We start from the raw sequence: 24,514 nt of genomic DNA, 5'->3' as shown, positions 1-24,514 counted from the left end.
CAACCCCCCCGCTCCCTATCTCCTGACTGCCCCCCCCAACCATCCAACCACCCCTCTGCCCCCTGACTACCACCCCGGGACCTCCTGCCCCTTATCCAACCCCCTCTCACTCTGCCCACTTACCATGCCGCTCAGAGTGGCAGGACAGGCTTATTGGAAAGCCTGGGTCGGCTGCAGGGGAAGTGGAACAGCAGGGGAGGGGTCAGGGCTAGCCTCCTTGGCCAGGAGCTCAGGGGCTCGGCAGGCTGTAGTTTGCTCACCTCTGCTTTAAGCCCACCTTGCTTTCCTCTGATCATCAAGATAGTCCCTGAGTGCACCTTAGAACCACTGGCTGCTCTAAGCTGCAGTGTTGTCAACTCTCATGATTTTAATGGAAGTCTCATAATATTCAGTGTTTTTCTTAAAGCCCCAGAGCTGGAAGCAAGAGATTGCAAGAGGATCTCTGCTTCTGGTTACAAAAACAAACAAAAACACATCTGTAGCCCTCAATGTAGCAGAGAAAAGCTGGAAAATGTGATCCAAATGTACCCACGTAGCTCATAAACAAGAAGGCAAACAAAAATAATCCCATATTTATTATTTTTTAAAAAATACAATGAATTTTAAGACAATTTCATGGGGGGGTGGTTAATGATTTTTGATTGCCTGAGTTGGCTATACTGAAGTTGTACCAGCTGCCAATTTCTCCAACTGGTGTTATACCAGCTAGGGATCACTGATGCATAGGGACACTCTGCGATGCACCCCACCCACCCCTCCTGCTTCACTAGGTGCAGAGAGGGGGAGTAGTGTAGGGCCTGCTTTGGTAGCTCTGTGCCACCTAACTATCTTATTATGTTAGGAGGAATTCTCTGTGGCTGGTTACTCTGACCCTAATACAGCCCAGGATTTGGCCTACTGTGTAATCTGCTTTACTAAGGGGGGAAGAGAGGAAATCAAAGCAGTATAATGATAAAGTAGTAATCACAATGCCTTACAACATGAAAGGTAAATTCTCCTTCCAAACACCATTTCTCATTCACACAGGTTAATCCAACACAGACACACCAAGGACCTGCATCTGATCTGATCTTTGGTTTTATTATTAATAATTACTTCAGAATGCTCACAAGTGAAGCACCTGACCTGGCTGAAAGAAAACACCTAACTCCCAGATATATAATTATCAAACTCGAAGTCTCCAACTATTTGTCTGGTTTGAATCTTGTTTCTTAATGCCAGTTTCTCTAATGCAGTTGTAATGAGATGTAAACCATGTCTGACTCAGGCACCAATATTGCTGACTTTGTTCTGGGAATTCAGAAAACAACATTTTCCCACCGAGGCTAAAGAAGAAATTAAAAATTCAAGTTTCATCCCCTGCAAATTTTGTTTCATGTCATGTGCCTGACAGTAGATGAAGACTATGGCCCAGGCTGTGGGAAAACAGATGAAAGAGAAGCAGTGAACTTTTTGTTCCACTGAAAGAATCTTGCCTAACCTCTGGCATTATTTTCTTTAAGAAAGGCTTCTGTTTTAGGCTAGAAATATTTAGGTATTAAGAAATTATTATCAAAGACGAGAGGAATCTAAAGGGTTAGGGCATAAAAATATTGTTTTCATTTGTTCTTAGCTGTGTGTCACTGATTCTAAGCCTGATGTTTTGTCGCTACGCTGTCCTTGTTCCTTCCGTGTAACTGCTATGATCTGGAGCTAGGAGGTTTATATGTGGAGATAAACTAGGTCTGTGCATAACACTTGTCTAAGTGGCTATCACATGGAATTATAGGGCCCAGTCCTCAGAAGTACCAAGCTCCTCACAGGATGGGGCCATTACTGAGGAGGGTGGGATGGTAGACTTTAGTATGCTATTGACTCATTAGGCATATGTAAAGTAGGGTTTCTGTTGCTAGAGTATGAATCCTCCTAAAGAAAGCAAGAGTCCATGCAGGATTAGGAGTGAGATATTCTAGCTTTTGCAGTCACTGATAAGACTAAGCTGTTTGCTATGGGTAGATAAAATAGAGTTTTGGTTTAAGTGTGGACATACCCTTAGATTTATTTCAGTGCAAGGCTGTAGAGGCTGAGTTGAGGTAGTCTGGAATTTCTGGTAGCTATTCTTTCAAATATTCTGGGGTTTGGTAAATTCAACCTTAACTCTGAATTTTCAAGCAATTTTTCAAGTATTTTTTTAACGAATCAGATTGCTCTAGTAAGTATTTTTATCTTTAAGTTACTGATATAAACTTAGCACCTGAACTTCATCTTACTGTGAGTGCTTTTTTGCCTGGAATATACAGAATAAGTAAACCAGGTTGTGGTAAACAAAACGGACAAAACACAATAATGCATTTATGCAGTATCACAAACTGTATGAACCAGCTCTAAGAAATCCTCAGGGTAGGGTGCAGAACCATGTCCTTGTAATTTCCTGAGTGCAGGGACTGCTCCTTGCTCTCGCCATCAGAGATGCTAGTCACCCCCAAAGGATGCCGGGAGAAGTGTGCAAGAGGAGTGGGTGAGTTCAGGGAGGAATGCTCCATGTACAACCCAGGGATCTGCAGAAATTGTGAGGAGGCCTTGCCGCACGCCCCCTAAAGAAATTTGGGAAGAAGTTTAGAGATGGTTATACAAGTGACCATTGTTTCAGATGCCTCCTTTGACAACTCCCACGGGTGTTTTGGGGGGAGGTATGATTGTACCTTCCATTTTTTTTTTGTTGTGCACTAATTAAATATGGGCAGCCCAATGTAAGTGAAATTGTGAAAATAATTTTGTTGGTCTCCAAGTTTCAGATGAAGTAAACAAAAATGAGTGAGTTATGACAGAAACAGTCATTCACATTAGGTCTGATATATGTTATGCAGAATAATGCATATCAAGCAGTGCAATATGCATATGTCTGTATGTATATTGAGGTGATTAGTGACAATATAAACTGCAAATGTGAAATGGTTATTAATGCTCCCTTGTAGTGTATCAGATCAAAAGAATCAACCTGTATGTCTTCCAATGTAAGAATGACAAAAGCAAATAATTTCAGTGTTAGAATCATGAAAGTAAATAATTAGAGTAAATGTTAAAGAATATTGCTGGACACATATTATAACTCTGCCATCCTAGTATAGGAAAAGCTGCAATTGGCTAATTTGAAAAATGTATACATTAAAAATATTAAATCTGTATTTAACTTCTATGCATGTGAGGCAGTCTGGACGAAAAGAGGGTGCCTTAAGCATAAGATGGGACAAAATCACAACTGATCCATCCCAGTACAATGATTTTAACAAGAATGCAAACTGGATGCGTCCTAGTGTTTCACCAGAAGAGGGAGTTCTAAGACTGGCTACTGGGAAACATTAAAAACAAAACCTGCACTCTGAAGAAAAGGAGGGGAACAACCACAGGAGAAAACAAGGAATCCAAATAAGTAAAAGGCCAACCCTAACTGAGACAGAAAACTGAACAAATGTGTCAATTTGTATAACAGTTTAGTAACATGAACTGGTTATAGGTTGAGGCTGCTGAAGCACTGTGACGGGGCCCCCAGGGTGCAATCTGGACTGTGGGACCCCTGAGCCCTCCGAATGCACCCACTTGGGCTATCTCTCACATGTGATGCTGCTGTCACGCTACAAACCTCTCATCGGCACTGCACTTACACAGCCATCCACAGGCAGGGACACACTCAACTGACTTACATGAATGACCTCTCAGCCACTCATGAACCATCAGCAGAGAGAGGTGTTGGCCAATTCCCTCCAGCTCCCCAGTCTTGCACCCTAGAACTGTACCATCTTGCACTGGTCAGAAGCCTGGCTAATGTAAACTCATTACCTAGTAGTTCATTGCCTCTTCATAGGAAAGTGGATGTGCACCAGCCTTTGTAACCTGAGCTGAGCTGAGATTCCCTTAGCCCTTCAATTAAAAACACACTGTTTTAGGTAAAATATAAAACAAAGTTATTAACTACAGAAAGATTGATTTTAAGTGATAATAAGTAGCAGGCATAGAGATCAAAGCTGGTTACCTAAGAAACAAAAATAGAAACACAGCCCGAATTCTAACTTAAACAGACTAAGCCAGATTTGAATCAAGCAATGTCTCACCCTGACAGATGGTTACATTTCTTCAATACACAGTGTAGACCACTTTCCAGCCTGGGACCAAACTTCCGCAGTTCAAAGTCTTTTTCTTGCAGACAATCTCCCAGGTGTTGAGATGGGGGAGTGGGGGGAAGAGAGGAAAGGTCAAGTGATTATGTCACTGTCTCTCTCTCATACTTTCTTCCAGCTGCTAGAAAGACCCTTGCTGTGATGTGGGTTAGCTTGCCCCCATGGCATATGTGCCTTCTCTGAGAAGGGATAGCGAATTGTGTGTTGATGAGCCATTAATGACCCTCTGGCAGGTGATGGCTACTTCTTCCTTACAACTGAAAGGCTGGCTGTGGGTGTTCCTAACCTCATAACATATTTGACAGGTTTCAGAGTAGCAGCCGTGTTAGTCTGTATTCACAAAAAGAAAAGGAGTATTTGTGGCACCTTAGAGACTAACAAATTTATTTGAGCATAAGCTTTCGTGAGCTACAGCTCACTTCATCGGATGCATTGGATACATATTTGAGTAACACATGTAGAAATACTCCATAACTTCACGTACAATGACAGCACATACAATCCAACAGGATAGTAATGTTCAACAGATCAAGGCTTTTAAAATGATACCTCACAAGGCATACTTTGTACAGAACATATCATAATTATATGACAGTGGTGAATATGGGGGTTCCAGGGTGCTACTTTGAGGTACAGAGTGTCACAAGCACATAAACACAGGAGCATGGCAAATCAGCTCAGATAAAATAAGAAATGTCCCAAACTTCAGCCTACCGTGACCATATTTTTCCAAAGGGAAAATAGGACACTCCACGGGGCTGGCCTGAGATCCTCCTCCCCTTGGCACATGGGGCCAGAATGACATCCCTTCCCCCCCGACCCCAACTGCCCACCTGCGTGGGGCCGGCTGGAGGCCCTCTGTTCCCCCCACCGGTGGGGCTGGCCTGAAACCCCCTGCCACTCACCTGCGCAGGGCCAGCCCAGCTCAAGCTGCTTTCTCGAGCCCTCCCTCCTGTGTGGGGCTGGCACTCACCACCCCTGCCCTGCATGTTTCTCTGTGCCCCACCAGGGCTTGCACACACACCCTTTTTGTTTTCAAAAACTGCATTTGTCCCGTTTGCTTTTGCCAACTGATGATCAGTTGGCAAGAGCAAACGGGACAAACGCCTAGTTTTGCTAAAAAAGTTGGGACAGCCGGGACAGAGCTTAAAAAGCCCTTCCTTTCTTTTCCATGATATTAAACACCCTCCTAATTTTGATTAAATCCATCTCACTGTCTCAACAGATGGGAGAAACTCTAATTTATTTAAATTCCTAATCTCACTTAGGATCAGAGGAGGTACCTTTGACCACAAGAAGCACTACACCAGGTAATAGCTGAATACAGTAGCCAGCCAGAGCCTGCCAAAGAAAGCATCAGGCCTGAGACCTTGCTGAGGCCCTGACCCATACCAGGAACCCAGCCGAGTAGAATATTGCTGCAGGAAGAACATCTGCTGAAGATCAGGGGGAGGAAGCTGCGGAGTTAGGCAGTAGGCTGGAGACCCAAGAGGTCGAGAAAGTTGGTGTCCAGAGAGCTGCTGGGGATTAGGGAGTAGGAGTTGAGCTGCTGAGGGCTCATGGAAAAAAGGGAGGTAACATAACGAGCTGGTTCTGGAAGAATGGAGGGAGAAAGGTCAGAGGCAGGAAGGAGAGAAAAAGAGGACCTCAATGGTTTCAGAAACACATTCAAATTTATGGGAGCTTCTCCAGAGGAAATCTCATAACTAAGGATAAGATTTTGTCATGGAGTTAACGGATTCCACAACTCTTAGGGATCTCTGTGACATTTTCCACTTCAGCTTCAGCCCCATGCCCTGGGATGGTGGGGCCAGAGCTGACAGCCGGAGGAGGCCCTGGAGATGTCAGCCATCTGCGGGCGATGGGGGCCCTGGAGCAGTCAGATGATGCAGGTGGGAGGGGCCCAGAGCTCTGAGTTGCTGGCCCTGGAGCTCTCAGACGCTACAGGTGGTGAGGGTCCTGCAGCTGTCAGCTGCTGTGGGCGTGGGGAACCCAGAGCTCTGAACCACCATGGGTGGCAGGGGCCACAGAGCTCTCAGCTACCAAGGGTGGCAGGAGTCCTGGAGCTGTCAGCTGCTGTGGCTGGTGCTGGGGCTTTCACTCTCCTCCCATGGGGCTCGGGCTTCAGTCGTCCCCCCATTAACCGCCCCATTATTTTTAGTAAACATCACGGACAGGTTGGAGGCTTCTGTGAATTTCTGTTTATTGCCCGCAACCTGTCCATGACTTTTACTAAACATAACTGTGACAAAATCTTATCCTTACTCATAACCTTTTGAGGTTCGATCATCATTAAAACTGATGTCTTTTACTTGTCACTAAATCTAAACATAAGCTCAGCACCTTAAGGTCAGGCTAGTGCATTTGCCCACTGCCCTCTGTGCCAATGAAATATTCACAAGTAATACTGTAACAAATGCCTAGTACCTGGGGCTTCAGAGTTGTCACTTCAGAACTCCATGGGAACAGCGGCGCAGAACTCAGATCATTCTGCTTCAAGACCTTGCTTCAGCTAAGCACAAGTGTCTATTCAGTGAAGCACTTAAGTACTTAATTTTAAGCATGCACTTAAGTCCCATTGAATTAAGTCCCATTAATGTCAATCTAATGAGTTTCCATTAGCGGTTAGTGGGATAGAGCCTATGATTTTGTAAAATAAATTCGAGTGAGTAGTTCTGATTCTGTCCAGCAGAGGGCTGTGATCTACAATATTTTACATTTATATAGTACCTTTCACCAGAAGCGATCCAAGCAGTTTACAAAGTTTTGGGAGAATAATTTGTTCTTTAGATAATAATTCACACATCCAGAATCAGATGGACAAAATTAAAATGTTTGAGTTCTAATGGAAACAGCCTGGGGAACTGAGCCCCTGACAGATCTAAGTAACGCGCTCAAGGTCACACACCACATGAATTATAGAACTGGATAGAGCCCAGCTCTCTGAACTCTTTGACTGCTGGTCTATCAGCTAAATAACGCTGACTTCATTTTACTAGAACTTACATAATCTATATGCTCAAATAAAAATATCTAATATAAAACTAATGACTCCTCATAGAACAGCACATACACAAGGATCCTTAAATCTTTTCTCATTGCATTTTTTCTATTATCCACATGGTGGAGAATCAGAAAACAAATATTTTGTTGCTATGTGCCCTCAACATAGATATGAAATGGAGATGCTCAAGAACTTGACACATAAACCACTTTATATAATTATATGCTCTGGAAACTGCTGTTGTAGTTTACATGATTGACTAGATCAGTCACCAGTAAAGAGAGAGAAAATACCCTCAAATTGTAAAAAAACAAAAAAAAAAAAGGTATGCTCAATTGAGGAAATAATAACATTTTACATGTATCATGCTTCATTCTAGTGATGAAACGTAACATACTTTATTTATTCATTTCAGTATTTAAAATGTGCCTTCCCAGTATTTTCCGATGTGCCTATCCAAAGTCCTGAGAAATGAATATATAGTCACACACCTATATAGCCTATCCAAAGACCTAGAAAGTCAGTTTCTAATCCACATACCTAGATTTGATTAGATCACTTCACCCATGACTGAAACTCAGCTACCATTGGAGTGAAATATGGGCAGCCGCTTAATAATGCAGAGTAACACCGCACAATATTTTTTGGGATGGCAACTGAAGAATTAGCTTCCCGAACTTACCTTTTGCAGTCAAAGGCCTGCCAAGGGTTCATTAATGTATCTGTTGGGATGCATTTGGTACACTTAATAAGAATGCCTGGAAAAAAATACCCTTTGTTTTTGTACAGTGCCTAACACAGTGGTTGTCAACCTTTTCTCATTTGCAGACCCTTAAATTTTTTTGAATGGAGGTGTGGACCCCTTTGGAAATTTTAAATATAGTCTGTGGACCCCAGGTTGAAAACCACTGTTCTATGGTAACGACAACCTTTCGCAGACCCCTTAGACATAGCCTGGGGACCCCCAGAAGTCTGTGGACCACAGGTTGAAAACTGCTGACCTAACACAATTGGAGCCCGAATCTTGGCTGGTCCTTTGGCACTACTGTAATAAACATGATTAATAAAAGGTCATTTTTTTCGTGTTTGTTTTGTTGTCAAATTCCCCCAAAATTACCTGTGTGTTTTTATACTTTGTAGAATGTTCCTCCCAATTCCTTGAAAAATCTCACTTACTCCCTCTGCCAGAGTGAATACATAGATAAATAGTTATACAGGCAAACAAAACAGTGAACTTTTTTTCCTTATAGTTTCCATCAAGGTGCAGTGGGAGAGTAAGTTTTGTGGCGCAGCTGGTGAATTTTGCAGGGCTGCTGTGATAGTTACCATTAGTCTCATCTGCCCGCCTTGCCTTTGTGCTGGCTATTTTCCACCAGATGTCGCTCGTGGTCTCCTTTTACTCTGCACTGCTACAGGAGAAACTAGCTTTCTCCCGTCTCAGCAGGTTAATAATCCACTTAGCAATGACTAGATCCTTAGCTCAGACTTGTTGCATCAGTGATGGGCAGTGCTTCAGCAGCCAAAGGACTAAACTGAGAAGATTTTCCAGGAAGATATCGATAAATGGTGCAAAGGCAACAAACGTGGATTTCTTGTGGGTCTTTAGAACGTCACAAAATTTGTTGAATTTTCCCTGAAAATGTTGTTTCTTTTTGTGCAGTGCCCGTCCCCCAGCCAAATTTCATTGTATTCACAGTTCCAATCAAAAGGCTATTTTTGCACTGAAAATACAAATTCTTGCCTGTCAAAGTGATCCTCACTTTTATAAATTAGCCCCCCACCCCCATTTTTTTATTTTATTTTTTTTGCTTAGGACTTTGTTTTTTAAAATGTGTGCACCATAGTGACATGTTCATAAAACTGGAGCCATTGTCATGTTCAAAGAAAAATCTCCTTTTCGAGTAGCCTTGCATTTTATTACAGGTATTTCACATACTCCACCAGCCTTACTACTGGGCCCCACCATTCCCTCAAGGGGGGCAGTGGGATGAGGTGGGGAGGTGAGAAGGGCTCTCGTCTCTGTCCTTGAGGATTTCAATGACTTGTTGGCAGGGAAGAGCAGGACTAAGGACCTCAGCCTGTGTGTGTCTGTAACTGGCATGGCTCCATCTAGTTAAGTTGGGGTGCAGTCAGGGCATGTGTCCTCACCCTGGGTGTTGCCCACACGATCTATTCAGACCAACAGACATTAGACAGGAAAAACAAGGCCAGCCCAAAGGGCACATGTATCCCGGTGGGTGCATCGCCTCTTCCCCTGCGCCCCTGCGGGCAGGGAGAGACACGCCCCTCGCCCAAGGACACTGCTGGTGCCACCGCAGCCGCGTTTCCCTGCACGGGATGGGCAAGGCTCCAGCCTAGGGGGGGGGCGGAGGGGCTGTGTGCCTGGGACATGACCGATGGACTGGCCGGGCCCATCCCAGCCCTGCACCCGCCGGCTCCAGGCCCCGCGTCAGTGGCTTGGCTGCGGATTTTCTTGCTCCTGGGGAACGGCGAGGCGGAATCGCGCCCCGTACCGCCACCGAAATCTGCCGGAGTACGGGAGGGAGCCCCGCCCCCCATTGCAGGGGCGGGACGGGGCGGGGATCAGGGGCCGCTGGTGACACCCACGGGGATTGCCCCTCCCCCCTCACACACGGCGGGCGGGCGCGCGCGGCATTTAACTCGCGCTCCCGGGCGGGCGGGCGAGAAGGCGGCGCTTTGTGACGGAGGCGGGGTTCGGGGCGGAGCCGCCGCCGCCGCCTGCGCTATAAGGGGCGCGTGCGGCGGGCGCCCCGCGCAGTGGTGAGCGGCGGGGCTGGGGCGGGCTGGCGATGGAGTTACTGCGGACGATCGCTCAGCAGCCGGGCGGCGGCGGCGGCCCCAGGGCGGGCGAGCCGGGGCTGGGCAGAGCTTGCGGCGGGGAGGCGCGGCGCAAGAAGCCGGTGGAGGAGCAGCAGCCGCAGCAGCATCACCACCCGCAGGCTGCCCCCGAGGTCTCCCGGGTTATCACCGACCCCGGCACGGGCAAGCGCTACTGCCGCGGCAAGGTGCTCGGCAAGGTAAAGGACCGGCGCCTGCAGCCTCCGCCTCCCGGGCTCCAGAGAGCGACTCGCCCCGGGGAGCAGCCAGCCCGGCAGCTCCCTGCTCCCTTCCCGCACCGGCAGCGGGGCCGAGCGCGGCATGGTCCTCCCTCGAGCCCGGCAGCAGTGTCCTGCCCTACCCCTTTCCCCCTGCATGTCAGTGCGCGTGGTCACCTGCTGCATGCTGCAAATCCCCGCTTCGGCAGCCGCAGGCCCGCCTGTGTGGCTGGCTGCCTTGTCGGGCTCGCTCCGATATAGCGCGGTGGAAGTGATGCTCTGTGACTGTCTAAATCTGGATCGGATCTCCTTGTCTGTGTAAACGGGAGCGTGTGAAGCATGCTATGTTACACTGGCCCTTTCTGCCCCACCACTTATCCCTGGATCTCCCCTTTCCTCCATCCCTAAAATTGTGTTTTCTCATGTCATGTCTCTAAAATGGCTTTGATTTGGGAGCCGTCCTCCTCCCCCCACACAATGAGGTGGGGGGGTCTGTCTGCTACCGAAATGCCCAATGCGGAGGAAATTACGCCAGCCCCCTACTCTTACAAGCCTCTTGAACAATTAGACCCAGCAGATGACTGATTAAATGAGGAACCTCTTTCATACCATGCTCAATTGCATTTTTTTTTTTTTTTGGTTTATCTCTCTAGGGTGGATTTGCCAAATGTTATGAGATGACTGATTTGACAACGAACAAAGTCTATGCTGCAAAAATCATTCCTCACAGCAGAGTAGCTAAACCTCATCAAAGGGAAAAGGTGTGTGCATGAGTGACTCTTGTTTAAAAAATCTCTTTGTGTGCTGCATGGCCCTTCCCTCTTTAGAAATGTCTGCTGGCGTTAGCAGTCTCCTCAACCAAGGTTGCAAGGCTAATAAGCTTTTCTTGTGTCTTGTGCTTTAGATTGATAAAGAGATTGAGCTGCACAGAATGCTTAATCACAGGCACGTTGTACAGTTTTACCACTACTTTGAGGACAAAGAGAATATTTACATTCTTCTGGAGTACTGCAGTAGAAGGGTGAGCATCAACTGGGAGAAATTCAGTATTCACTTACCTGGGATCTGCAACTAATGTAAATGTATAATATGTGAAAGATTTCTCATAGCTTTTTTTTGGGGGGGGGGTCATTTTGCCTTGCTTTTTCGTTAAAAGTGAAACCTACTTGAGAACTTTAATTCACCTCTTTGTTCGATTTTTTTTTTTTTTTGTAGTCTATGGCTCACATCTTGAAAGCAAGGAAGGTATTGACGGAACCAGAAGTGCGATACTACCTCAGGCAGATAGTGTCAGGGCTAAAATATCTTCATGAACAGGAAATCTTGCACAGAGACCTTAAACTAGGTAAGTCATTTTTTCCCTCATTGATTACAAAAAAAGCACTGCTTCCAGCACTGGGGCACTTAGCAGCCTTATAGCTCAATTGAGAGAATCACCTCTCTTTTTCTACAATGGAAACCTGGAGCACTTAAGTAATGACATTAAGTATTCATAAAAAAGCTTGGCTATCTGCTGGCTTTTGCTAGTGTGACTCAGCACTCGTGGCTAATGCATCCCTATCTTGCCAGGAAGGGATTCACTTTTTTTTTTTGGTCTAGGTAATTTCTTCATTAATGAGGCCATGGAACTAAAAGTAGGCGACTTTGGTTTGGCAGCAAGGTTGGAACCGCTGGAACACAGAAGGAGGTAGGAGCCTCAAGAATGTTTAAGGGACAGCATTAATCCAAAAATTTAAAAATTAGAGGAATCCAAAGACCAGCAACCACTGCAGGGGTCAGAACTTTTCCCTCCTGTAAAAGCACTGCAGTATGTGCTGGGAGGCTTATTGCTCTGGACACTTAGATACCGGCCAATGCCAGAGGCAGGATGTCTGACTCAGTGTTGCCATGATGTGCTTCGTATGGCTTTTCCTGTATATTGAAGACTAAATAGGAATGTTGGTAACAGTGATGCACACTGCTTTTTTGAGAGCTTCTAAACTCCTGCCCAAATCTAATGGAGGGGGTAAACTGCCCTATGGAAACACCCTTACATTTCTTCTCCGGGTTGATATATTGAGTCCTGATCTCTTTGGTTTGCAGAACAATCTGTGGCACACCAAATTACCTCTCTCCAGAAGTCCTCAACAAACAAGGACATGGATGTGAATCTGACATATGGGCCTTAGGTTGTGTAATGTAAGTATCACTTCAAAGACTCAGAGCTGTCTTGATAATATAACTTGGATTAGCCTTAGGGCTCAGAGAAGAGGCAATGGCTGGGTGAACACAATGCCTGAAGTCTGCCTAACCTACAAATATAACACATAAATTATTAAAGCAACCTTCTTGCTAAGAAATGGGCTGCTAATTTCAAGTGACTTTAAAAAAACCTCCTATATTTTGAAGTGTTTTTGCATTTACTCAAGTACTGAGAGCCTCTTTTATTCCTTTTAAACAGGTACACAATGCTGTTAGGAAGACCTCCATTTGAGACGACAAACCTCAAAGAAACCTACAGATGTATAAGGGAAGCAAGATATACTCTACCATCATCTCTGTTGGCACCTGCAAAGCACTTAATAGCTAGCATGTTGTCAAAAAATCCTGAGGACCGGCCCAGTTTAGATGATATAATTCGACATGACTTTTTCTTACAGGTTTGTATTGTGTAGCTTTCTGGTCCAGAACATTGCATTATTCTAAGTGCACATCAGTCTTCTAAGTATTGGCTTCTACATTTCATTTATACAGGGCTTTACACCAGATCGACTCTCCTCTAGCTGTTGTCACACTGTTCCTGACTTCCACTTGTCAAGTCCAGCTAAGAATTTCTTCAAAAAGGCAGCTGCTGCTCTGTTTGGTGGTAAAAAGGAAAAAGCAAGATACTTTGATGCACATAGTAAGTATATTAGAATTATACTCTTGTATATAGCTTGCTTACACTTAGTGTCAACTAGGGATACATCTACAAGATGTAAAAACAGCATTTGCATTTACCCAAGTATAATGTAAACTGTTAATTTACATAATCGAACTGTCTTGTCCTTGTCATGTTCATATTGATCTGCATGCCACTAGGTGTAGGCAGATGTAGCCCACAGTCTACATCCCCAATTTACATAGGGAAATGTTTCTTGTAGTATACCAGCAAGCTTTTTATATGGCCATAATCTACTGTTTCTGTTTAACTACAGTTAGTCTCAAGGTAGAAATGCCATTATACATATTTGCCAGGAGTATGCTGCAGGTGGGAGAGAATGCCCTGCAAGAAGAGAGGGAATGAATGAGTTGTTTACACATTCCGTCTTTGTTTGTAGCTAACATTTTTGTGGGGTATTTATAGTATTAGGCATTGTGTAAACATTTTTAGATATGATAAATATTTGGTTTTTTAAATTACAGATAGACTAGCTAAAGAGGACGAAGAAATCTACAAACTTAGACATGATTTGAAAAAGACCTCGATAACCCAACAGCCCCACAGACACAGAACAGATGAGGTATAGTCAAACTGATTTATTAGTACCTGATCCCATTGTAGTTCCTGATACATGGCATGAATTCATAATTGAGATTTATATTCCCTAACCACGCTTAAATGATTAGCAGTTATATGGTAGTGACTGTTGTAAGAGGGCTTAAGCATGTTTGCCTCACTGGTATGTAATAGCCTTTAATATTTGTTATAGAGTGTCTCTACATCTTTCGAGAATCTAGCTTTATCTGTGCTCCATTCTGCACAAATTTTAAAGGGATGCTGCTAGGCATTTCTCTCAATACTCCAAATATAAGGATTTGGTTATTATAAAAATGTAAGTCTTCATAGAATGTCAATGAAATTATTGGGATTTTAATGTTCACATGCAGTGTGTGCAACCCAAATGCTGCAGCATTTTGTGGGTTCACGAGAACTAGAGTAACCAGTTTTGCTACATTGTCCAGGCTTTGTGAAATGCAAGACATAAACAGCATGTTCTTGTCCTGATGCTTCCTTTATACTTGTTAGGAAGCAGACACCAGATCTCCTAAATTATTTAGCTGTCAATTGATCCTGGCAATGCCAGTCTTTAATATGAGAGCTATACAACTTGACTTGCCTTATTGATTCTTAAATATATGATTTCTTCTTGTAGGAGACCCAGCCTTCTAACATTACAGCAGCCAAACCTGGCACTCTAGCAGAGACCAAGCAGATTGGAGACTCCATTCGAATGATAGTTAGAGGAACTCTAGGAAGTTGCAGCAGTAGCAGTGAATGTAAGTACAACATTAATGGAGTTCAAGATTGGGTTTTCCTGTTAAATCATAACATGCAGAACAGTAAAAACAAGCTTCAAATAACAGTGGATTTCAGCCTTAGAACACATTTCTTCCCATTCTTAAAACTAAATGTTGGTTGCAATTCTTCATTCTGAAAGAACTAAACCTTAAGAGGCTGACAAAACTGGATTTATTTAGACTAAGGTGTAGATAGTTCAGGATTTGGCAACACACCCACCATCTGCATAATGTAACAGTTCTGCTCTTCTCTTTCAGGTTTGGAAGACAGCACCATGGGAAGTGTTGCTGATACAGTTGCAAGGGTACTGCGAGGATGTCTTGAGAATATGCCAGAAGCAGATAGTATTCCCAAAGAACAGCTGACTGCATCTTTCCAGTGGGTTACAAAATGGGTTGACTACTCAAACAAATACGGCTTTGGTTACCAGCTGTCAGACCACACTGTGGGTGTTCTTTTCAACAATGGAGCACACATGAGCCTCCTACCAGACAAAAAGTAAATGCCTCCAAATGATTAGAGATTGACAATTCACTAAGTTGAGTCTGCCTTAAATGTTATGCTTGAACATACCTGTAATTTTGTTTTTTCCCTGGTCCTGCAGAACAGTCCACTACTATGCTGAGCTAGGCCAGTGCTCTGTCTTTCCAGCTACAGATGCCCCTGAACAATTCATCAGCCAAGTAACTGTTCTGAAATACTTCTCTCACTACATGGAGGAGAACCTCATGGATGTAAGTACAACTCAGATTCTGAAAGGCCACTGAAGGCAATGAACATGCAGTAAACATGAGCTGACATGGTGGCTTTGCTCTTTTTTTTTCTTAGGGAGGGGATCTGCCCAGTGTAACTGATGTTCGCAGGCCCAGGCTTTACCTCTTACAGTGGCTAAAATCTGACAAAGCGTTAATGATGCTCTTCAATGATGGCACACTTCAGGTAAATACTTCTAGGATGGTGCTGAGTAAATGTGTGCCTGTGACACTGTTGTGCAGGTGAACTTGTGACTTTCCTTTAGACTCCTGCATCTGAAGGTTGACGGGAGAACATGAATAACAATTCTCTTTTTTGCAGGTGAACTTTTACCATGATCACACAAAAATAATCATCTGTAACCAAAATGAGGAGTATCTCCTTACCTACATCAATGAAGATAGAATATCAACAACATTTCGACTGACAACACTTCTGATTTCTGGATGTTCATTGGAACTAAAACACAGAATGGAATATGCACTGAACATGTTGCTGCAAAGATGTAACTGAAGGACAGACTCTTAAACCCAAAGGATTCTTTTCACTGTGAAATCTACAGTGGAGGCAGTGGAGCGACTAGTATGTTGATGATGGATGAGTGGTGGTACGAAAACTATACTCGCAGTGTGCTGGGCTGGGACCAGACAGACCTAATCCTACTTTGTTGGACTAATGAAACAGTGTGACAAGAAGTTCTTTGGAATAGACCTTTCTTGCTTTGCACATGTTTAAAGGCTTGACTTAAGTTCAGCAGAGTGACTTCTGGTTCTGTAGGGAGCAGTTCTGATGGAGGACTTAAAACTGTGAATATGCTTTGGGAAGGGGAGGGGAAGGGGAGAGCTCCATGTTGTGGAATAGCTGTAATGAGCAGGTTTTGGCTGCTTAAAACTGTGAACTATGGCCATAACTTCTTCCTTATTTTTTCAAGAACTAGCCACACTTGTGGCTGGCAAAGTGCATTCCTTGTTAATAATTTTTTATTTATTACAGCCCAAAGTCAAGTATTTATTACACAACAATTTTTTGGACCTTGATATTTTAAATATACATTTGTTGGCAATAAAGAATGGAAAAACTGAACACTCTTTACTCATTTCTTTAATATGCAATTTAAGATCCTCTGCTCTGCATCAATAAAACTTGTTGGATTGCTTTCCTAAAACGATATCTAAAAAAGATACACAACTTGAGCCTTAATCGGCTCAAAAGCTTAAAACTACAAACCCATAACACTAAGCATGAAATGGGAAAGCTATTCATCCAAATAGAGAAAATGATCATATGCTTCAATATTCTGTCAAAAGGTAAATTTTTACCACCACTCTTTGGCAGAAGTCTGATACAATTGGAAGTTGTTGATGGAGTTGCAAAATAATTGTGCAGATCTTGCCTCTATTTCTACATTAGTATAACTAAAAACAAGAGTGAGAGGCCTTCAAGAGACATCATGCCAGGAATTTAAATGCATTCTTGCCATTAATTAGAACTGGCCTTCCTCTGAAGGGTACTCAGTGGAATTGTCCGTTGCTGGTAAAGTCAGAGTTCATTGTGAGTAAACTTCCCATCTTTCACAATGGATGAAAACTCTTGGTATTGGAGGAGGGAGGCTTGAGTTATTCCATGAAAACTCAAACACTAGAATCTCTGGTCCATGTGTATCACTTAGCTTTTTAGACATGACTAGGCATGTTTCTCTTCCATTATGCTTGAGTGGCTATTTTCTGACTAGTTAAAATAAAACCTCATTAAGTATTTAACAAAAATTTCGGGAAGAAGAAGCTACTCTAGCATAAAACGTAGTACCCATCTTTTGGCTGAATTTGTCAAAATTAATAATGCAGCTAATTGAACATTTTTTTAACCAAAACAATTTGTATATGTCAAATGTGCAATATTGGCATTTGGTGTCTTAAGTTTCCCTGGATGTGTAGTACTGACTTCTTCATATCTTGGTTAAATGTACAGAACCTAAGTGCTCCAAAATGGCTGGGGGAAAACTTGTGCCATAGAAAACTGTACATTGCTGTTAGCTTTGTTAAACATCTGTCTGTCCTTTACTCGATAAAATAATCTCCATGTAACAGTGACATCTACGTGGAAAGATAATTGTAAGAACACCTCAGTGTGTCAACCAATCCAGTTGACTACAGGAAGTGGAAAGTCTTTTAAAACAAAATGCAGACCGAACAAATTATAAATGCAATTAAAATTAGTGATTGGGGGTGGGATTAGACTTTCCCTTAGGTCTCCAGGGACTTGCATTATCTAGCTTCTGTGTAAAACCTCATCTGAATCTTCTGATGCAGTTTTTGCTCTTCCTGAATATTGTGTATTAACATTTATTTAGTCTCAGTCTAGACAGGAAGACTCGATTGAACTGTTATGCTGACAGATGTTACTCCAGGTACTTCAATGGGAGGAGTTAAACTAGATTCTTGCTGTTGTGAACAGAATTTGGACCTTCCAGCTCCCCCAGAAGGGAGATGTTGATGACTGACTACTCCCAATTGACTGATTTTCCTCCAATTGCACATGCAGCAACTTGTTGTAACTCCTGGTTTTCCAAAAAGAAAGATTAACTTAAAAAAACAACAAGCAAGCACTTGCAATACAACAGCATTACTTGAACGATAGCTCCACTCCCTCTACACAGGCATTACTGGGTAGCTATCTGCACATGTAGGAGGAGCCATGAGTCTTTGCTTATGTAGCTACACCTTCTGTGTTGACATCTTGCTATGGCCTACATTCAGGCCAGTGTGAGCAAGGTAATGCCTTTGACTTCAAATTGAAGGAGTAAACTTTAATACCCTTTAGAGTATGATTATAGGTTTTAATCTGTCATGCACACTTATAACCCACTGTGTCATTCAAATGCAATTGAATATATTGAATTTAATGTAGAACAATGTTGTGTCAAGAGGTTTGTTGCTTTATTGTCTTTATTTAAACCCTTGTGAACCTGTCTGGTCCATGTGTTATCTTTCACTACTTAGTATGTTACATTCTTATATATGAAAAAGTAAAACTGTACACTGCCCTAAATTTTTGTGTGGCTGAGAGGGGCTAAATCAAAAGCCTACTTAAAATGACACTTTAGTCCTGTAGCTATGGTTCCTAAATTCTTTCTTAGGGTGGACCCTGTCACAAATGAGAGTATCTAGTGCACCACTTGATCCTGTATTCCCAGTCACATAACATCATTGTTGCAATTGGTTACATGGAAAACTAATACAGTATTAGGAGAGCACTTGCATAGTCTTCTCCAACATGACCAATGTTTTGAAAAGTTTTCTGAAAAGTTGAATCATGCTGCTCTTTTGACTATCATCTCCTCCTCCTAGCTGTTCTGGTTTTGTCTGCTGAAAACAAGGAGAGTAAGTTGCCAGTCTGGGAACCTCTGAGCTAGATTTAAAGGAGGGAGCAAAAGTTAGAAATGAGAGTTAGACTGGGTGAGCACTCACATAATGACTAGTAGGGAGTGATGAAAGTGACATGTTGGCCAAAAATTAACTTAGAGAGTGTGTAAATACATTTGGACAAGCAGGGCTGCTATAACCAGTAAGGCAAGAAGAAAATTAGAATTCTAAAATAGGCCATCCTTTGAGGTTGTAATGCATTTAGATGCCACCAGCCCCATTCAACATTTGATTCCTTGATGTTCTGCAGTACGCTTTTGGTTCTCACAGACTGGTGAAGCTGATTTCATAAAACCAAACATAGTTGCACAGGGATAAACTGTTTCTAGGATTAGCATTACAAGCTGTGAAATGATGTCTGGTTAACAAGGACCCTAAATTGGCCTAGAATATTCAGAAGTGGAAAATGCAGATGGTGACTGCTGCGTTAATGGCATTTACAGCACAGAATAAAATGAGATGAGTACCATTTTTCTACTTTGTGCTTCCTTAAAGAGAATATCTTACCTGTTTAGATATACTCAAAATGTATATGTTGAAGGTACATATAGCTAACTAGGAATGCTGAGTTAAATGAATATCCATGCAATCAAATACAATTATGACCATGAGCTGTGCTAGGTATTTGTTAGACTGTAGCTTCCTGACTGTCTTCACACTTTTTATGCCTTATTAACTTCCGTGGTGGCCAACATCTCTTTGATTGAATTGCCACAATTAAATTATACCAATACATTCCAATTAAGAAGTAAAACACTATTTAATATATGGTACTTGAATCTAATATCATGGGTCATCAACGTTTGGAATTTAGTTTAATAGAATATAAAGTTTTAGCCTCTGGGATTTATCCTTGTAATTTTGTTTCAATGAGAAAACAAAATTGATGTGAGGGATTTGGGTATATCAAGGCTTTACAAGTTAGGGTTAGGCTAAGTTCAGAAATTGTCTTATTCCCTGATTTCACAGCAGAGGGAAAGGTCAGACATTTTACAGTGTCTGTGTCATGTGAAAATAAATCTGAACGGAAGCAGGCAAGGATGGCATCTTGGTTTAGTATTAACTGTTTTATGTTCTGAGTTAAGTCTAGTTCTAGTTCTCTTCTAATTATTATTTTAAAAAAACAGAATTTGGGGAAGGAGGACTAGGAGGTGTAGAGGATGACTAATGGGATGCAAAGCCCTTCACTTCTGTCATTAGCACTTTGCACACCTTTCTCTGCTGCCTCTCAGGGCCCAATATAACTGCCATCTCTTTTACACCCACCTGAAACCTTTCCAAGCAACCTTGTTTTACCAAGACCTCCTCAGGACTTGGACGCTTGTCTCTGTGACCAGGCCCAGGATGGCTACCAGGAGAGTGAGGAAAGACCTTCTCCTTAAGCCCTTGCTGCATAATCCCCATTTCCTTACTCAAGTCTTTGTGGGCTCATTGGTGTACCACAGTTTGTTGCTGGCTGGTATCACCAGAATTGGAGGCTGCCTGGTCAATGGACTGTGGGATTGGATGGACCCTGTGACACTCATATTCTACACCTCCACTTCCTTGCCCTTGTGTCCTGTCCTGTCCTGAGACAAAGTGGCCAGACTTTTATCACTTGTGGAGGGTGAATGTCTCTCAGTGATCAGCCTTTTCGGAGTCCCCTGACACCTGTCCTTTCTGTGGCCAGAACAAAAACCTGCTGTATGTGTATTTGCATTGCACCACATTGCAATCCCTTTTCTATCTCCTCCAGAACTTCTTGTTGAGGTTCTGGCTGCACTTTTCCTTCTGCCTTTTTATTTATGCATTTCCTATCTGTGGCCCTATGAAGTCTCAGGATCTCCTTGTCAATCAACTCCTGACACTGGCCAAGATGTCCATTTATCAATCTAAGAGGCAGACGTTGGATTGAGGATGGGGATAGGCTGTGGGGCTTATTTCTGTTGCTTATATCTGTGGTTGTTGATGGTGTCTCAACATAATTGCCCCTCCCCATGGGGACCCCTGGGGAAGCAGTTTAGCATTGTATGTTGCTCGTGTTTGTATATTTAGTGAAGTGTGTTTGTGGGAAGGGTTGAAGGTGTGAGTGTGGAGTGACAGGTTCCTTTGCAGGTTACGAGAGGCCGTAGAGGGAGGAAGAGAGAAGGGAATGGGTTAACTCGACGCTCCAGCAAGGTCCGAAGATAAGACGCTGACTCCAGCCCAAGGCCACAGCACACAACAGACTCTCGGCCGCCTGCCAAGAAAGACGGGGGCCTGAATTCCAACCCCGACCAGCTGTGAGAAAGGAGGATTCAGCTGAACAGAACTGCAGGGGCTGTGAACACTAGTGAGACAGTGAAGGCCAGCGAGGGGGAAAACATCCGTATTTGCGTCCCTGAAGCTGGTATGTTTTGGGAAAGCTAAGGAAGCCACAGAAGGTCATTCTGAACTGGTACAAAGAGCACAGGGGGACAGAGGTCCCAGAACGAGACACCCCCCAAAAGACCCCAGGACTTAAAACCCTCTCGAGAACTGGAGCAAATCAGAGATCAACAGCAGACCCTGGGCAGCCTGTGCACAGGACAAAACTCCTGTCCATCCTTCCCCCTCTTCTTCTAACATTACACCCAAGCTTGGCCAGCCTCGGGTCGTGCATGTGTGAGTATGAAAGTGGGTTAGGGCATGGGCACTAACACTTTCTTTCTTCCCCCTAGTGACGTGGGGAGCCCCAGCACTCACCACTGTTATTTTATTAATAAAGCTTTAAAACTTAGTCACTTGGTGTGCTCCTTCATCTCCTCCCTTAACGATCCTACAGCCTCAGCCTGATCACCTGATGCCTCAGGCAGATTGGTAACATAAATCTGTCACAATGGAGCGAGGCAGAGTTCCCCTGGGAGGTGTTCACATTGTGGAGCAATGTGTGCCATTCACAGGTCCTCAGCTTAGTTTCCCCTTCTGGTACCCTTGTGATTTCACTTCCATTCCTCTTTTTATATTCTTTGTCCCCCATAGTTAGTGGATCCCTGCTTTATTTTGTGGGTGCCCCACTTTTTGTTGTGGGGTCGCCATTTATATTTCTTTTGGGGATTAGATGGTGTAGCAAAAACACTCAAGCCCTGTCTGCACTACAGCTTCTACCATTGCTACCACTGGTGGAGCTGCATTAGTTACAGCTATGAAGTTTGCTAGTGTAGAAGAGGCTTAACTGAATAATTGTCTTATTGTCAACCATCTCTTGAAGCCAACTTTAGGTGACACATTAGTATCTTTAAAAGTGGCAGAGAGTCCTGTGGCACCTTATAGACTAACAGATGTATTGGAGCATAAGCTTTCGTGGGTGACTACCCACTTAGTTGGATGCATGTAGTAGAAACTTCCAGAGGCAGGTATAAATATGCAAGCAAGAATCGGTTTAAAAGAATAACTTTAACTTTAAGAGTTGTGAACTGGTCTCACTCACCTCAGAGAAGTTAACAATGTTGACATTAACGCTTACCGATTTTTCTGTTTTCCTTCCTCTTAGAATGCTATGTTGAGAATGCTGACTGCAGTTTCTTCTATAATTATCATAAATTACAGTTAACTCTAAAATTTAATGATAAGCGTTAATGTCAACATTGTTAACTTCTCTGAGGTGAGTGAGACCAGTTCACAACTCTTAAAGTTATTCTTTTAAACTGTCTACAGACTCAGGAAGAAAGCACTGAGCCTTAGTTCTCATTTGAAACAATAGTTTTGTAGCCAAGGTGGCTAGAAGCAAATCAATACATGCAAAACACTGGGAATTTAAAAAGTGACTGATAGACCCTAAATCTATAGCATACATGAAAATTCCATACGTGTGGACTTCAAGTGACCATAACTGTAGCCTCAATAGCATGTGACTCGAAAATAAAGATGACTAAGTCATACCGATCACCTGTCTATGGCTAGCAGGAACTCAAAATCAACCTGGTTTTACAAACACTTGCACAGTATTGTTGCCATTGATCTGTGATAGGGAAATAAAAGGTGCCCATTTTTTGCTAATTTATTATCTATAAAGGAGTGTGAAAAGGTTTTTGTTGTTGTTGTTTTAAATGATGGAAATGGCAGGTCTTGCACTCCCTGTTTTTCCAGGCGTGCTGGAAGGTTAACGTGATTATGATGTTCCTGGAAACTGAGAGGAAGGGATTTGAGTCAGACTGTTTAAAACTCTGTTTTTTGTTTTTATATTTGTTATCACCAACATAGCTCAACTTCCAGACAAAGACTTGGAAGAAAAGCTCTTTTTTTGTGGAAGATTCAAACTTCCAGTTCCCTTTCCACTGAGGGCTGAAAAAAACTGCCTTTTTAGGCCTCCAGGAAACGCTCCAGCAGAAACAGAGATGATGAGACTTGACGTTCCTGTTATTTCTATGATAAAATAATTAAAAAAAAAACAAACCCCTTTAACCCCCCCCAGCCATTCTCAATCCTGGCACATCATAAAGAAGCAAAACAGGGCATGAGCATATATATGTTTCCCTTTTGTAGATCACCTTTAATTGCAGTTCATACAACATTTGCTACAATTGTAATGGCAGCAAAAAATACGGTACTATAGACAGGCACAGGTGTAAGCTTTTCTGGCTCAATTTAATGAGTATTAGTCTTTTTACTATGGGAATGTGATGAAAAGTGGGAGTTGACAGTATGTGTAGAGGGGGAGGGGAGTTGATGAGATCAAAAGAAAGGAAGTAAAGCTATGCCATAAAAGTAAACTTTACTCTTCCTGTAGACTGGAGCGGCTTTCATATCAACTTCAAGGCCAGCTGTTTGCTTCTGCATTCCATCTGAGTTATGCTGTAATCTTATGGCACCCCCAGTAAACAGTGTGTCAGGGATAAGTGAGCTGTAGCTCACGAAAGCTCATGCTCAAATAAATTGGTTAGTCTCTAAGGTGCCACAAGTCCTCCTTTTCTTTTTGCGAATACAGACTAACACGGCTGTTCCTCTGAAACCAGTAAATGACTAGTGGTATATCAAAACAATTAAATTCTAAGCCCTCTACTACAAGAAATATGTGGCAGTTAGGACAAGCTCAGGCTAATGTAAATACTCTTATTGTATAATATTAGCATACAATGTAGAAAAAGTGCATTGCACTTTACACAGAGAATGAGTCAATCACGGAGTTACAAACTCCCAGAGCAGAGACAATTGAGAAGGATGGCATGATGGACAGTGTCAAATGTTGCATACAGTGTAGTTGTGGCTGTGTTGGTCCCAGGTTACCACTGAGACGAAGTGGGTGAGGTAATATATTTATTGGCGAGGGAATAAGCTTGTCTTTCTCACCAACAGAAGTTAGTCCAATAAAAGATATTAGCTCACCCACCTTGTCTCTCTAGTGTCAAATGTGAGAGACAGGTCGAGAAGGACATGAATAGAGAAGAGCCCTTGAACTTGGCCAGCAAATGGCCGTTAATGGCCTTTGTGTGTTCACTGTCACCGGAGCCAAGAGGGGAAAAGCAAGAGGGTGCAGAAGAGAGTCAGTAGTGAAGACTAGACGACATGCTCAAGGAGTTTTAAAGTGAAGTGGGGAAGGGAGATGAAACAGGCAGTGAGAGAGCCGGGATGGGGTTAAAGGAGGACTGTTTTTTGGATAGGGGAGACCACAGAATATATCAAGGCTTTAACAACATTTTCTAGAGGGTACATTACAAAGGAAATATCTAATGGGTATGACACCTGCTTAGAAAACATTCATGATTGATTAAATAAAATGCAGAATTCAGTGATACAGTTAGAGAAGAAGTGATGGGTTTAGGACTAGAAATACAATATTACACCTCTGACTCACAGGCTTCATTCTGGCATAGGCTTTTAGTGACTGCAGGTCATTACCACCTGACGGCTGTTCTATGGGCCATGTG

General features: G+C 43.0%; 1 protein-coding gene across 1 annotated transcript; it reads left to right on the top strand.

The window, feature by feature from the left end:
• The first annotated feature begins 9,946 nt into the window (after window positions 1-9,946).
• PLK2 (polo like kinase 2) lies at window positions 9,947-16,311 on the top strand. The gene is made up of 14 exons (XM_073343987.1): window positions 9,947-10,196; window positions 10,868-10,975; window positions 11,119-11,235; window positions 11,430-11,559; window positions 11,814-11,901; window positions 12,297-12,392; window positions 12,655-12,853; window positions 12,948-13,095; window positions 13,599-13,696; window positions 14,330-14,453; window positions 14,733-14,973; window positions 15,080-15,209; window positions 15,304-15,414; window positions 15,550-16,311. Exons 1-14 carry the CDS (start codon window positions 9,969-9,971, stop codon window positions 15,739-15,741), a joined length of 2,010 nt encoding a protein of 669 aa, XP_073200088.1. The 5' UTR covers window positions 9,947-9,968; the 3' UTR covers window positions 15,742-16,311.
• The last annotated feature ends 8,203 nt before the right edge of the window (window positions 16,312-24,514 follow it).

The sequence above is a fragment of the Lepidochelys kempii genome, chromosome 5 (genome assembly GCF_965140265.1).
Source record: "Lepidochelys kempii isolate rLepKem1 chromosome 5, rLepKem1.hap2, whole genome shotgun sequence".
Lineage (NCBI taxonomy): Eukaryota > Metazoa > Chordata > Testudines > Cheloniidae > Lepidochelys > Lepidochelys kempii.
Note: the sequence above shows the minus strand (reverse complement) of the source record. Positions and strands in the feature narration are given on the sequence as shown.